At 39.0% G+C, this 15,190-nt stretch overlaps 1 protein-coding gene across 1 annotated transcript in view; it reads left to right on the forward strand.

The window, feature by feature from the left end:
* DNAH11 (dynein axonemal heavy chain 11) overlaps positions 1–15,190 on the forward strand; it is a 335,983-nt gene that overhangs the window by 103,355 nt on the left and 217,438 nt on the right. The window contains exon 28 of the mRNA XM_089917707.1: positions 1,438–1,564. Within this exon, the coding sequence (XP_089773833.1) occupies positions 1,438–1,564 (127 nt within the window). The remainder of the gene's footprint in view (positions 1–1,437; positions 1,565–15,190) is intronic.

Below are 15,190 nucleotides of genomic sequence, written 5' to 3' on the forward strand. Positions count from 1 at the left end.
TATTAGGTGGTACATACATTTTGTGAGTTAACGTAAACAGATCCAAATATATTTCTGTTTTCCAAAAAGGAATATCATTATAGTAAAATTAGAATATCCTATTATCAAGAGAATCAGCATGGTTGTTTAATCAATTCTTTTATCAAAGTATCCTGCAAATATTTATTAAGCAGCTACTGTATGCTAGGAACTGGGATTGCACTCATTTTAAGTCCTTTATTTTGTATATAGTTTAATTATACTAGAAATTATCCTTAGACAGCATGTTAGTATTTTTGAAATCCTTGTCCTAAAGGGCATTTGTAATTTTCATATAAAATTATACAACAGCTAGTGGTCATAAGAATTTTCTGGCTTTTGATTAAAAATGGGCAGATCAGCCACTAAAAAAAGAGCTTTGTGTGGAATTGTGACCACTTTTCATTGCAAGGCAGAGGAGCCCTCTAGATAAAAATATATATCACATACAATTATTTCATAATCTGGAAGTTTTTTAGAGAGAAAGTTGGCCATAATTTTAAAAGTGTGGATTTCTGCAGAAGTTGATTATTTCTTAGTCAGTAATCTTTGAGGGTTTGGGGGGCTCTGCCTCTGGGTCATCTCTGCTCTGCTAAGAAAATAATGTGGAAATGATTCTGGATCTTATGACTCTTCTGAAAACCAGAGAGAGTTGAAGGTGCTTGTGTTTTGTAGACATTCAGTGGGAAAAGGAAGACCTTAAACCAATTACGTGTGAAGTAAAGCATTTTGTGCTCAGGGCGAGGGATGCCAAATCTGGTCTTCTCTCCTGCTGATGAGAAGCGTCATTAAAAGAAGGGTAAAAATGGACTTACCTACAAAGCAGAAACAGAAGTAGTCACAGATGTAGAAAACAAACTTATGGTTACCAGGGGGTAAGGGGGGGTGGGACAAACTGGGAGATTGGGACTGACATATACATACTACTATATATATAATAGATAACTAATAAGGATATACTGTATAGCACAGGGAGCTCTACTCAATACTGTGTAATGGCCTATATGGGAAGAGAATCTAAAAAAGAGTGGATATATGTATATGTATAACTGATTCTGTTTTCACTGTACACCTGAAACTAACAACATCGTAAATCAACTCTACTCCAATAAAAAAATTTTTTTAAATGTCCACGCTTCCCTCCAAAAAACAGACAAGTGATAAGTAACATCAACTTAAGTCTGATCTATATTTAGTCTCAACTAACGATGGGTGTGTGTGTGTTTCTCCTCCCACTTGGCATGACTTGTACACGAGTCATGAACAAGACGATGATGTCAAAGAGAAGGAGGTAGGCTCCGTGTTAAATGGTGAGCTTCTTGTGGTGAATGGACAGATGAGAGGCTCTGGGTTTTGGTGACGTTTTAATAAATGAATGGGCAAGATATGCTTACAATGATTTTTCATTCCTTCCTGCAGGCTTTCTCTTTGTGAAAAAGCTCTTGCTGAGTACCTGGAAACCAAGCGTGTGGCTTTTCCGCGCTTCTATTTCATCTCTTCTGCAGACTTACTTGACATTCTCTCAAAGGGAGCTCAACCTATGGAGGTAAATCTTTGTTTTTGAGAGTCTCATATTATCCTATGTTAGCTAAGGAATGTCACAGTTTCTTTATCATTGTCAAATGCCACCTACCATGTCACATGTGCCAGGAGCCAGAAAATATGCAGTAAGAATTCTTAATGCAGCAACAGAGGGATATTAGAAGCGGTGCTCAAGGAACTAGGAAAGGTAACTGCCTGGTTCTCAACACAAGGAAGGGACAGCAAATGTACAAGGCTTAGGGCCCTGCAAGAAGTTAACGGAAGAAACACTGGCTCCAAACCCCCAGAATTCTGGGACAAGGACTGGAGCTCCATTGCCTGGTTTGCAGCTTTCCTGGGGGAGACTGAGTCACTGGGAACGAGATCATGGCTGGTACCTTCTTAGAACAACCTTGACTCCAGTGTAACCTTCATAGTTGAAGCTGGACTAGGCTTCCGTGCTGTCAGAGGTGTATTGGTATATTTTCATCCTCTACCTAACACTCTAATTTTCTCCTATCCATTCAAAAATAATGTAGCACCCATGACAATATGTAAAGCAAATAAAAGCAGCTCTTATCTTTTGTAATCTGAGAGCACAGATCAGAGACCAAGCTTTGTGCAAATCCCAAAGCTCTCCTTCCTCTAAACATTTAGTGGATGTTGCCTTTCATTATATCTGTTCAGTTGTTCACATCCATTTAGATCTTAGAATTGTTACAACTGACATAGGCAGTTACTCCTAGACTTGACCATATATCACAGATTATTTTGACGCCAAAGGTTGTGCTTTATCGTTGTGGATTTGTCTCCATGTTCCTGCTCTAGGTATTTTTCTGCCATTTTCTTTGGAATATGTGTCACCTAACACTACGGTTTCCTGAATTCTACTGTTCTCTGGACACAGTATTTATCTTTTTTTTTTTTTTTTTTTTTTTTTGGTACGCGGGCCTCTCACTGTTGTGGCCTCTCCCGTTGCGGAGCACGGGCTCCGGACGCGCAGGCTCAGCGACCATGGCTCACGGGCCCAGCCGCTCTGCGGCATGTGGGATCTTCCCAGACCGGGACACGGACCCATGTCCCCTACATTGGCAGGCGGACTCTCAACCACTGCACCACCAGGGAAGCCCCCACAGTATTTATCTTGATTATTTCTCTGTCATTCATCATTTCTCTTTGGAGCTAAATTCAGATGGATGGCTGTTCTTGCTGTCAGCAATACAAGTACAATCTTGCTATGAAGAGCAAAGTTGTTAGTCAGCTTTGGCAACATTTTCAGGATTACCACTCAGGTATCATTCTGTATATTTATGGTAACTCTCAGATGGCTTTGTAGATAAAATCCATCTAATTAGATTGACTTGGAATCCAGTATCTCCATCTCTCATTTATGTCAATGACATGTAAATTGGATGTTTGGGGTTTTTTTTTTTTAAAGTAGTTTAAACATGGCAGTTACTACCACGTTTAAGCTTCAGTAATCTCCTGAGAACCTCCTCGTGACCGGCAGCTGGACCCTCTGCCCGGGGTGATCATATGAGATAGAGGATGTCATGTTCTATTCCAGGTACATGTTCCTAAACACTTGCAAATCTGAAATACTTAGAATCCTGAATTTTCACTATGTAAATTAGATGCATAAATCTGTAAGTGGGAACAAGGCTTTTCTTTTATATTCTTTAAACATAATAAACACATATGTGACTGTTTTATTGAACAGTATTAATTATCCAGAATATAGACATGAAACAGTTTTATCTTTCTACAATTATTAAGCTCAAATGTGCCCTGCTGAATGTCTTTACAGTGAGTGACAGGTCCCTTTATAACATCTTGGATAGGTACTGTAATGCTGCAGTTCCTTTTTATTAAAAATTAAAGAAACCCAAAGCAACTCAACAAGATCTAGTTTAAAATTCCAACCTCACCTCTGTGTCAAGACCAGGCTTTTACATAATGAACTTGGAGTTGGGATCTTTTATTTCTCCTCCCTGTCAGTTTACCTTGGGGAGGAAGGAAGGGTGTCATCTGTCAGTCATTGCCCTTTCTTAATGCATATTCCTGCTTCTCTGTTTGGCAGTGGCTGTCGACCTTGACCCTTGACAGCCAGTACCCACATGCTGGGTCTCTTGTGGAACAGAAGCAAGTCCTCAGGGGGCAGGGGGAAACCCCCAGGGGGTATATATTGCAGAGACAAGTCCATCTCAGCACTTTCAGTTCTTGCCCTTGGCAGTGTAATCCATCATTTGTTATATCTTCTTCCTCCTTTTCCACCTAGACAGATGTCTGAAGTAGGGACACATCGCAGATTCACTTGCTGCAGGCATCCGTAGTTTCTGTTAGTGATTCTCCAACCCCTCTCACTGGACAACTTAAAGGGCAGAGATGGGGGAAACAGCCCTTCACCTTGAAGCCCCAGGAGGAGTGAGGCAAAGCCAGAGCATCCTCCTCTGGGCTGCTAAATCACAGGTGTGAGGACGTCCACCTGTCCCCCCTCCTCCCTGCTGTACTTTCCCAGAAGGGGTGCATGGAGGCAGATAGATGATGGTAAGGCATCGAGATGTGTCTTGTCAAGCCCTGGAGGGACCAACCTGTCCTCACTCCTGTCTGCTGTCTTCAGCGCATGCACTTGCCCGATGCCTCTTTGTCCTTAATTGAAGTCCTAGGCTGGTGCTCGAGGAGCAGATGACTCAATATACACTTGTCACCCATTCTCTTTATGTCCTTTCAAATCATCAAAAAGTGCTTCAGGCCTTAGACAACCTGTTGGCTCAGGGATATGCATCCCTGATGCCAGCATTTTTTTTTTTCATTATCCTTCCTAAATTACAGGATGACGTTTTGCTTTTACATATATATATCCATAAACTTAAAAGGTGTACCTTTAAAATCATTCTTTTCCTTTTCACAGCATCACTTCAGTGTTTCAGAGTGTTACTGTTAATACCAGTGCGACTTATCGTGGAAGCCTTCCTGTCTACCTAATTCATAGTGTTGTAATCGTAAGTTCTAAACCCCCGAGTCTCAGGTACATTTCTCAGTAGTAGTACTGGTAACACTCTTTAATGAATGACTAGGTAATGTAAGACATTAAAAAGATGTTAAATTTTAATGTAGCTGAATATTGAAGTCACCGCATAGAGAATCTCCAAAATGGCTCACAGCCATGCTGATAAATACTAACAACAGTGCTGTCTGTGTCATATCAACAAAAGGAGGTGGGTTATTTCTGCTTACGAGCTGAAGGGGTCTGGCTTTGCGGCTCCAGAGTAAATGCGGTAACAGTTCTCCTGACCTGCCAGCTTTGAAATGATTAGATTTTTGAAACATTTGACGTTTGAGATACATTGTTTTGAATTTTGCTCAAAATGTGATGTCATTGAGATCCTTTTGTTACACGAATTAAACGTTGAACAATTCTATCTCACCTCAAATGCTATCACCCTTTTAGGAAAGGTTTGTCATTAGCGAAAGTGTTTAGCTGCCTCTGAAGTGGCAAACACCACCTGGGAGCAACTTGTTGGGGTGAAGGATTGAAAAGGAGCTAAGGATGAGTTGAGTCATCTAGAGCCGCAGTCAGCTTCTTTCCCTGCAGTGGTTCTGCAAAGTCAAGGTGTGACCTCAGCCCTTGGTCACTTGCTGTGGAATAGTTAATGCTTTTAGCAGTTATGCCAAAGGGCCTAGCCTTGCTACACTCTTTCTTTCATCATCAGAATCAGTTTCAGTCCACCAGACACAGCTTTTCCGTCTCTGCCTTTTGTGCTAACATCCTGAATGTGTGCCCTGCCCTGTGACGGAGATAACATGGCAACTGCAGCTTGTGGGATAACAATGCAATTGCCCCAGAAAAGATGACCCTTTGTGGGCAGAGGAGTCATGCTGACATCTTGTGAATGACTTGAATTCCTCAGGCCCCCCTCCTTCACCCGCCACACTCAATTTAAGAGTGTTGGTCCAAGTGAGGGTTTCTGCAGTTGATTGTGGAATTTGATCAGCCTGAGTACATCAGCCAGGAAAGTCTGATATTATTACATCCTGTGTTCTATAAGCAGAAATGCCCAATTTAAGATACTTGAGTTGGAATGTCAGAGTGATGAAATCAGTGTGTCTAGAATGCCTTCAGTGGGTTTCAGCTGTTGGTAAGTTTGGTTAAGGTCAAGTTTTAAAGACTTTTCTCCTCCTAGAGTTCACCCTGACCTCCCAGTGGCATAGATTATCTAAAGGACTGAGGATGTGGCTGTGCTGTGTAACTTCCATGGTCAAAATCTCTGGTGGTTACTGATGGAAATACAAACTTAGAGGTATATTTGCAGGATCAATGGTCATGGCGCAGTAGTTATGAAGTTGCACATGATTCAGTATTAAAATTCTGTGCTTTCTCCCCTGCCTTAGAAAAACATCCTTTTGTGTTTTTCAATGAAACGAATGTAGTGGTTAAAGTCAGCCTGAGTAACATCAGTTGGCCCCACTGTGCCCTTCCAAGTTGTGATACTGTGCCTTGAAATAGCTGACAACTTGGTGTTTTTAGCCACTGGTTCCTTATGACTTGAAAGATCTTTTTGTCCTAGAAGCATTGGTGCATTTTGTCTTCCTTCATCTCCTATGTGATGATGAGTGAAAGCTTCCCCATGATAGAGGTATACTAAAGAATGACACACTTTCCATGTGATCAGCTGCCTTTGTGTTGTGTGACGGGGGGTAACCATGGGCCGCATGTGTGGCTATTGGGCACCTGAAATGTGTCAACTGAGGGGCTGAATTTTTAACTACAATATGTTAGAAAAACTGATCTTTGATTCAGTTATTGGAAAACAAGTTTGAAACAACTAGAACGTGACTCTACTTTCGCAACTGTGTATTTTGTGAAACATAAAGACAGATGAAGTATTTCTGATGAAAAATCCAAATTGAGATAAGCTGTGAATGTAAAATATGCACCTGGTTTCAAAGACTTAAAGATAAGAAGGTAAAATATCTCATTAGTGATTTTTCTATTAATTACATATTGAAGTGACAATACTTTGGATACATTAGGTCAAATAAAATACATCAGAATTAATTTCACCTGTTTCTTTTTATTTGTTTTAATGTGGCTACTAGAAAGCCACTGCTGTGGCAGTTGAGGCCACAAAGCATTTTCGAAAATGACAAGATCAGGAATATCTATGCTCAGAAATGTTTGCATCAAAAATATCCTTCAGTGGCATTGGACCGAATCTACATAAGAAGAAATCTGCCAACTTGTCTTTTGAGAAATCCCCCAAATTGCAGTATGAGACAGATGGCACTCAACTGATACCCTTAATAGAATGTCAATATTGGCACTTAGATAGGTGCTTGTGAGAAATGGGCTTAATATTAGGTAATAAAAAGAACTTCTGGTTCTTCAAGGGGGCAAATATCTAAGATCCCGCATCCCCACAAGCTCAGTATGTTGCTGGATAGTGCTTCCATTTGGTTGTCTCCGTGGTAGAGTGAAGGTGCCTCACCATCTGAATCTCAGGAATCAGGATGATGCAGCTCAGCACTCACTCATAGTGTGTCACAGCCTTCTTGACATGGATTAGTCCTCCTTAGACAATCAAGAGGGGGAATTCCCTGGCAGTCCAGTGGTTAGGACTCCATGCGTCCACGGCAGTGGGCACAGGTTCGAGGGGGAATCCTGCGAGCTGCACAGTGCAACCCAAAATAAATAAATAAACCAGTAGCTCTTAGACAATCAAGAGGAAAAAGGCTCAAGATGCAAGTGGTTAGTTGGCTGCATGCACGAGTGAATGACTTTTAGTTGAAATAAAATCAGTCAAAAATCCCTGCTTTTTTATAGTGAGTAGAAGGTTGGAGGGCTCATAGGTACCTACAGTGGAGGGAGGGGGTTGCCCTTGAGTTTAGGTTGGCACTGAGGATGAAATAGGGAAGAGGCAGGAAAAGGAAACTTTTCTGGAGCTAGACATAGGCACATTAGCCATCCATCAGAAGGTAGAATAGTAGGAAAGAACAGAGACCTTGAAATCATGTAGACATGAGTTTAAATCCCGGCTCTGTTGATTTTTTTTTTTTATTTTATTTCATTTTCTCAACTTCTTGTATAGATATTGGAAAGACAAAAATATTTGATTCTTTTTTACTTATTATCATAACACTTATTTTGTCATTTTGGGGGTCAAAATGAACACAGCATTTTTAGGATCATTAAAGTAACGTATAATTCTTTTTTTTTTTTTTACATCTTTATTGGAGTATAATTGCTTTACAACGGTGTGTTAGTTTCTGCTTTATAACAAAGTGAATCATTTATACATATACATATGTTCCCATATCTCTTTCCTCTTGCGTCTCCCACCCTCCCTATCCCACCCCTCCAGGCGGTCACAGAGCACCGAGCTGATCTCCCTGTGCTATGCAGCTGCTTCCCACTAGCTATCTACCTTATCTGTTGATTATTGACTATGTTACTGCTTTACCTTTCTGAACCTCAGTTTCCTTATATACCAAATGGGGAAAGCAGTAGGTACTATATCTTTGATTTTTGAGCAAGCAGTAAAGCAAACATGTAAAGAACTAAGAAAAATGCTAGCATAGAATATAAAAATGGCCACAAATTCTTCCTCTCCCTTCGTCCATGCCATTTCAGTGTGAAGCTGCAATTTGCATCAAGGGGTAGAGCTTATTTCTCCATTTGGCTTCCTGTGTGACTTGTTTTGGCCAGTGTATCATTAGCAAGAGGCTTGAAAAGCATTTGTACACTGCGCTTGCCCCCTTGTTGCTCTTTGGAAACCTATGGCCACCTCCTCATGAATAAGCCAAGGCTAGCCTGCTGGATGAGGAGAAGCACATGCCCATACCCAAGCCACCAGCTGGACAACCATCACACACATGTGAGAAGCCATTGATCACCAGTAGACTGCAGAGGTGTGAGGGTGCTCAGCTGGGACCAACTGAAAGAACCCAAAAGCCCCGACACAGAATTGTGAACTCTGAAATTGTTGCTTTTTTAAGCCACTAAATTTTAAGGTGGTTTGTTACACTGCAAAAACTAATTGATGCACGTTATATATTCACATAGACATGTCTAAGTACAGAATGTACAGTCATTAATATCAAGGACTTTATGTGCTACTGATGTAATATAAAAGATTTTACCTGAAATTCAAAAAAAACCCCAAAATGATAAATATCAAGTACTAATCCATGAAGCTAGTTTTCTTTATTTTCTTTCTTTTTATTTTTGTTTTGTTTTTCTTCTTCCTGAAGGCACCTTCGTATTAGCTATGCATTGTTTTGACATTCGTGAGTGTGAAAGAACTGGTGAAAATATCATGAGTTGGTGTGTTTCTGAATCTTCGCTAGGCTGAAATACTCTGCCTAGCAATGTGTTCATTTCCCCCTCTTTTTTCAATTTGTACAGATATTTTGTCAAACTCTGACATGATTTTTCATTAGAAAAACACATACATTCACATGATGAGCTATCAAGATCAAACCTACCAAAAGCCTAAGATTAAAAAGACTCATAGTACTGGGCTTCCCTGGTGGCGCGGTGGTTGAGAGTCTGCCTTCCGATGCAGGGGACACGAGTTCGTGCCCCCGTCCGGGAAGATCCCACATGCCGCGGAGCGGCTAGGCCCGTGAGCCATGGCCACTGAGCCTGTGCGTCCGGAGCCTGTGCTCCGCAACAGGAGAGGCCACAACAGTGAGAGGCCTGCGTACTGCAAAAAAAAAAAAAAAAAGACTCACAGTACTAAATAATGGTAAGGATGTGGAGCAATGGGAATGTTCCTATCTAGCTAGTGTGATTGTAGATTGGTACAACCACTCAGGAAACTTGTTTGACAATATCTTCTAAATTTGAATGTAATAATACATTATTATCCAGCAGTTCCTCTTCTTAGTGTATACTCAGCAGAAATGTATACATAGGTGAACCAAAACATGTGACAAGAATTTTCATAGCTACATTATCCATAACACCCCCAAACTGGAAATAATCCAAATGTCCCTGAACAGTTGTATGCGTAAATACATCGTGTAATATTCATATAACAGAGTACCACATAGCAATGAAGAAGAAAACTAGTGCTATACATAATAACATGAATAAACCTCACTAACATGATGTTGAATGATAGAAGGCAGACGCCAGAATACATATTGTATGACTCCCCTTATGTAAAGGTAATATCCATTTTTAAAAAAAAATTTATTAGAGTATAGTTGATTTATAATGTGTTAGTTTCAGCTGTACAGCAAAGTGATTCAGTTATACATATATTCATTCTTTTTCAGGTTTTTTCCCATATAGATTATTACAGAATATTGAGTAGACTTCCCTGTGCTATACAGTGGGTTCTTGTTGGTTACCTGTTTTATATATAGTAGTGTCTGTATGTTACTCCCAAGTTCCTGATTTATTCCTCCCCCACAGTGTTTCCCCTTTGGTAACCATAGGTATGATTTCAATACCTGTGCGTCTGTTTCTGTTTTGTAATTAAGTTCGTTTTCATCATTTTTTAAAAATTAGATTGCACTTACAGATGTAGAAAACAATTTTATGGTTACCAGGGAGGAAAAGGGAGGAGAGATAAATTGTGAGATTGGGATTCACATATACATACTACTATATATAAAATAGATAACTAATAAGGACCTACTGTATAGTACAGGGAACTACTGAATACTCTGTAATGACCTACATGGAAAAGGTGTCTAAAAAAGAGTGGACATATGTATTTATATAACTGATTCACAGTGCTCTACAGCAGAAAGTAACACAACATTGTAAACCAACTATACTTCAATAAAACTTTTTTAAAAAGAAAAAATTTAGATTCCACATATGAGTGGTATCATATGATATTTGTCTTTCTCTGTCTGATTTACTTCAGTTAGTATGATAATCTCTAAGTCCATCTGTGTTGCTGCAAATGACATTAGTTTGGTTCTTTTTATATGGCTGAGTACTATTCCATTGTACATCTGTACCACATATTCTTTATCCATTCCTCTGTCGATGGACATTTAGGTTGCTTCCATGTCTTGGCTGTTGTAAATAGAGCTTCAATGAACAATGGGGTGCATGTATTTTTCGAATTATGGTTCTTTTCAGGTATATGCCCAGAAGTGGGATTGCTGGATCATATGGTATTTCTATTTTTTGTTTTTTAAGGTACTGCCATACTGTTCTCCATAGTGGTTGTACCAATTTACATTCCTACCAACAGTGTAGGAGGGTTCCCTTTTCTCCACACCCTCTCCAGCATTTCTTGTTTGTAGACTTTTTGATGATGCCCATTCTAACCAGTATGAGGTGCTACCTCACTGTAGTTTTGATTTGCATTTCTCTAATAATTAGTGACGTTGAGCAGTTTTTCATATGCCTCTTGGCCATCTGTATGTCTTCTTTGGAGTAATGTCTATTTAGGTCGTACACCCATTTTTTGATTGGGTTGTTTGGTTTTTTTTGACATAGAGCTGCATGAGCTGTTTGTATATTTTGGAGATTAACCCCTTGTCAGTCACTTCGTTTGCAAATATTTTCTCCCATTCTGTGGGTTGGCCTTTTGTTTTGTTTATGGTTTCCTTTGCTGTGTACAAGTCTTTAGGTTTAATTAGATCCCATTCATTTATTTTTGTTTTTATTTTCATTACTCTAGGAGGTGGATCCAAAAAGATATTGCTGCGATTTATGTCAGAGAGTGTTCTGCCTACCTTTTCTTCTCAGAGTTTTATAGTGTCCAGCCTTACATTTAGGTCTTTGATCAATTTTGAGTTTAGTTTTGTGTGTGGTGTTAGAGAATGTTCTAATTTCATTCTTTTACATGTAGCTGTCCAGTTTTCCCAACACCGCTTATTGAAGAGACTGTCTTTTCTCCATTGTATATTCTTGTCTCCTTTGTCATAGATTAATTGACCATAGGTGCGTGGATTTATTTCTGGGCTTTCTATCCTGTTCCATTGATCTCTATTTCTGTTTCTGTGCCAATACCATACTGTTTTGATTACTGTAGCTTTGTAGTATAGTGTGAAGTCAGGGAGCCTGATTCCTCCAGCTCCATTTTTCTTTCTCAGGATTGCTTTGGCTATTCGGGGTCTTTCGTGTTTCCATACAAATTGTGAAATTTTTTGTTCTAGTTCTGTGAAAAATGCCATTGGTAATTTTTTTAAATTAATTAATTTATTTATGGCTGTGTTGGGTCTTCGTTTCTGTGCCAGGGCTTTCTCTAGTTGTGGCAAGTGGAGGCCACTCTTCATTGTGGTGCGTGGGCCTCTCACTATTGCGGCCTCTCTTGTCGCGGAGCACAGGCTCCAGATGCGCAGGGTCAGTAATTGTGGCTCACGGGCCCAGTTGCTCTGCGGCATGTGGGATCTTCCCAGACCAGGGCTTGAACCCATGTCCCCTGCATTGGCAGGCAGATTCTCGACCACTGCGCTACCAGGGATGCCTGCCATTGGTAATTTGATGGTGATTGCACTGAATCTGTTGATTGCCTTGGGTAGTATGGTCATTTTCACAATGTTGATTCTTCCAATTCAAGAGCGTGGTATCACTTTCCATCTGTTTGTGTCATCTTTGATTTCTTTCATTTGTGTCTTATAGGTTTCGTAGTACAAGTTTTTTGCCTCCTTAGGTAGGTTTATTCATAGGTATTTTATTCTTTTTGATGTGACGGTAAATGGGATTGTTTCCTTAATTTATGTTTCTGATCTTTCATTGTTAGTGTATAAGAATACAAGAGCTTGCTTTGTATCAATTTTGTTGTTGTTGGGTTTTTTTTGGCCGTGCCACACAGCTTGCAAGATCCCAGTTCCCCAACCAGGTATTGAACCTGCATTCTTGGCAGTGAAAGCACAGAGTCCTAACCATTGGACCGCCAGGAAATTCCATTGATTTTGTATCCTGCAACTTTGTTGAATTCATTGATGAGCTCTAGTAGTTTTCTGGTAGCATCTTTAGGATTTTCTGTGTATAGTATCATATCATCTTACAGTTTTACTTCTTTTCCAATTTGGATTCCTTTTATTTCTTTTTCTTCTCTGATTTCCCTGGCTAAGACTTCCAAAACTGTGTTGAATAAAAGTGGCAACAGTGGACATCCTTGTCTTGTTCCTGATCTTAGAGGGAATGCTTTCACCTTTTCACCATTGAGAGTGATGTTAGCTGTGGGTTTGTCATATATGGGCTTTATTAGGTAATGTCCATTTTTGAGAGGAGGGACTAGTGACTGACATGGGCCATGAGGATTTTTGGGGGGGTTCAGGTGTATTCAGTTTCTTAATTGTCTCAGTGGTTACAAGAGTTGTGTTCACTTTGCTAAAATTTATTAAGCTCTACACACGTGATTTTTTTCACTTTTCTCCATTTAAATTTTCAAAAGGTTATTTAAAAACTCAACAGTTTGTATTGTCAGCATATCTATATATATTTACATACACATGCTAAAAATGTTAAGGAAGAAATACAGAATCAGCACCGATAATATAGGTATGTCCAAGTTATATTAATTAGTGAAAAATCAAATTGCAAAATATTATGTATACTATGATTTTATTTTTGGTAAAAGCAAACCAAGCAATACCCAATACCTAGGATTGGCTATAATGGTTTACAAAATTTATAACAAATTTAGTCTTTCTGAATTATATAATTGCATGTTCACTATTGAAAATTTGAAAAATATAAAAATACTAAAGATAAGAATAACATACTCCTAGATGCTAGTTTTGAGTGGTTGTAGTTTTTCTTTATATGTCTGTGTTTGTGTAGGTAAGAACATATATACTTAATCAAAATTGAAATATTCTACAATATGATGTTTAATGTCGATAAAAGTTTTCATTATTTGAAAGTGCTATAACTGATTTAACCAACTTCTAGAAAGTTTTTGCATATTTAGACTTTCAACAATGTTGCGTGTCCATTTCCCTATACTGTCACCTATATTGAGTATTATTAAAAATATAAAACACAACAATAAACTATTCAACATTATGACAGACTTAAATTTTTTTACATGTAAAAATAAAGGACTCATTTTTCTCTTGTTCTAGAGGATAATATTCACAATAGACAGGACTGCCTACATTTTGGACATTACTTATCTTCTCACAAATACTATCATGAGTATTACCATCATTATGTATAAATGAGTTAATGACTACGTGTGAATGAATCCTGAGGTGCTCATCATGCCAGGAGTAATATCAGGACTTTGTGTCTGTTTTATCTCAGTTAATCAGCAGCAGCATCTTTCATAGATGGGGCAAATATGAAATGAGATATAGGCAAAAAGCAAGGGGTAAGCTTTGTGAATGTATAGTAGCCATACAGGGAAACTAGGACATAGCAATCCATCTAAGATATACATAAAAGCATATGTAGAAGCTGTATGATTTCGTTTTTCTTCCCTTTCTTTTCTAGGTGAACATAGGGTAGACTGCTGATCTGATTGCTGTATTAGTTTGCATTTTAAATTATAAAATTACCTAGATGAGTAAATATTTTTGACTTTATTTACAGGTAGATAAATGTCTTATCTTAAAAAGGCAGCTCTCCCTGTGCACAGACCTGAAAAATACGAATTTCAGTTACCAAGGATCAGTTTAACGCTGTTCCCCCAATAACATGGTTCAAATTTCACATACTACGGTGTGTTAACTGTGAGTGATCTCGAGAGGCACAAACTTCATTGCTGCCTCCTCAGTCCACAAAAATCACCATGTCAGTAACAGATGTACATCTTGACTCGTGACCAGTTACGTCACACCTTTCAAAGTCTGTCTGTGGTCAGCTGTCACACATTTGTTGTTTGATTCTGACGTAATCAGCAAAGAATGTAGTGTGTTACCACCTTGTCCCCAGTGAAGAACCCACATGACGGTTTACAAAAATAAACCTTCAAAAGAGGGAATTAGTAATGAAGTTGATAGTATAGCAAAGTAGTGAAAATTGATAACGCTAGACATGAAATTTGAATCATAGATGTAGCTATGGAAGAGAAAGGTGACTGTGGAAATGACACTACACCATTTGAGAGGTTGTAGATATGCAGCCAGAGGATTATAGTGAAAATGAACTCATTGATATAAATGTAAACACTGGTTGTGACAAAAATGATGAAGATGTCCTAGAGGAAGTGATACCAGGAAAAAAAAAAACTTGACATTAAAGAAACTCTCAGAAATATCAGGACATGGAGACCTCAAAGGATGAAAGGTTGGCAGCCAATCCAAACTTCCAAAGGAATATGGCGACTACACAAAGCATAGGGAAGGTGCTCACTCAGTATTTTAAGTTACAAGATGAGAAGAAGGAGGCAAGCACTGTTCGAACTACTCTTGATAAGTTTCCTATAAAGGAGTAAAACACTTAATTTTTAATTTTCTTTTAGTATTTTAAGTTAGTGTACTAGGTATTAGTTTACACTTTTTATTTCTCTGTACTTTTATAACCAAGAGTGAGAGGGATTTTAATGTTTTAACGAAAATTTTTAGCGGCCAAAGCACAATCGTAAGTTTGCCCATTGATCGTGGAGGTTGCATGGTGGTTTTTACGATCGCGCCCTACTGTACAAAGCAGGGGCTGCCTGTCTGTCTACGCACCAGTGGGTGGATGCACCTGATTTACTGTAAACCAGTGGAACAGCATTTCAACTTT

Source organism: Delphinapterus leucas, chromosome 9, assembly GCF_059928025.1.
Source record: "Delphinapterus leucas isolate spDelLeu-1000000601 "Yukka" chromosome 9, BTC_Dleu_Yukka2, whole genome shotgun sequence".
NCBI lineage: Eukaryota > Metazoa > Chordata > Mammalia > Artiodactyla > Monodontidae > Delphinapterus > Delphinapterus leucas.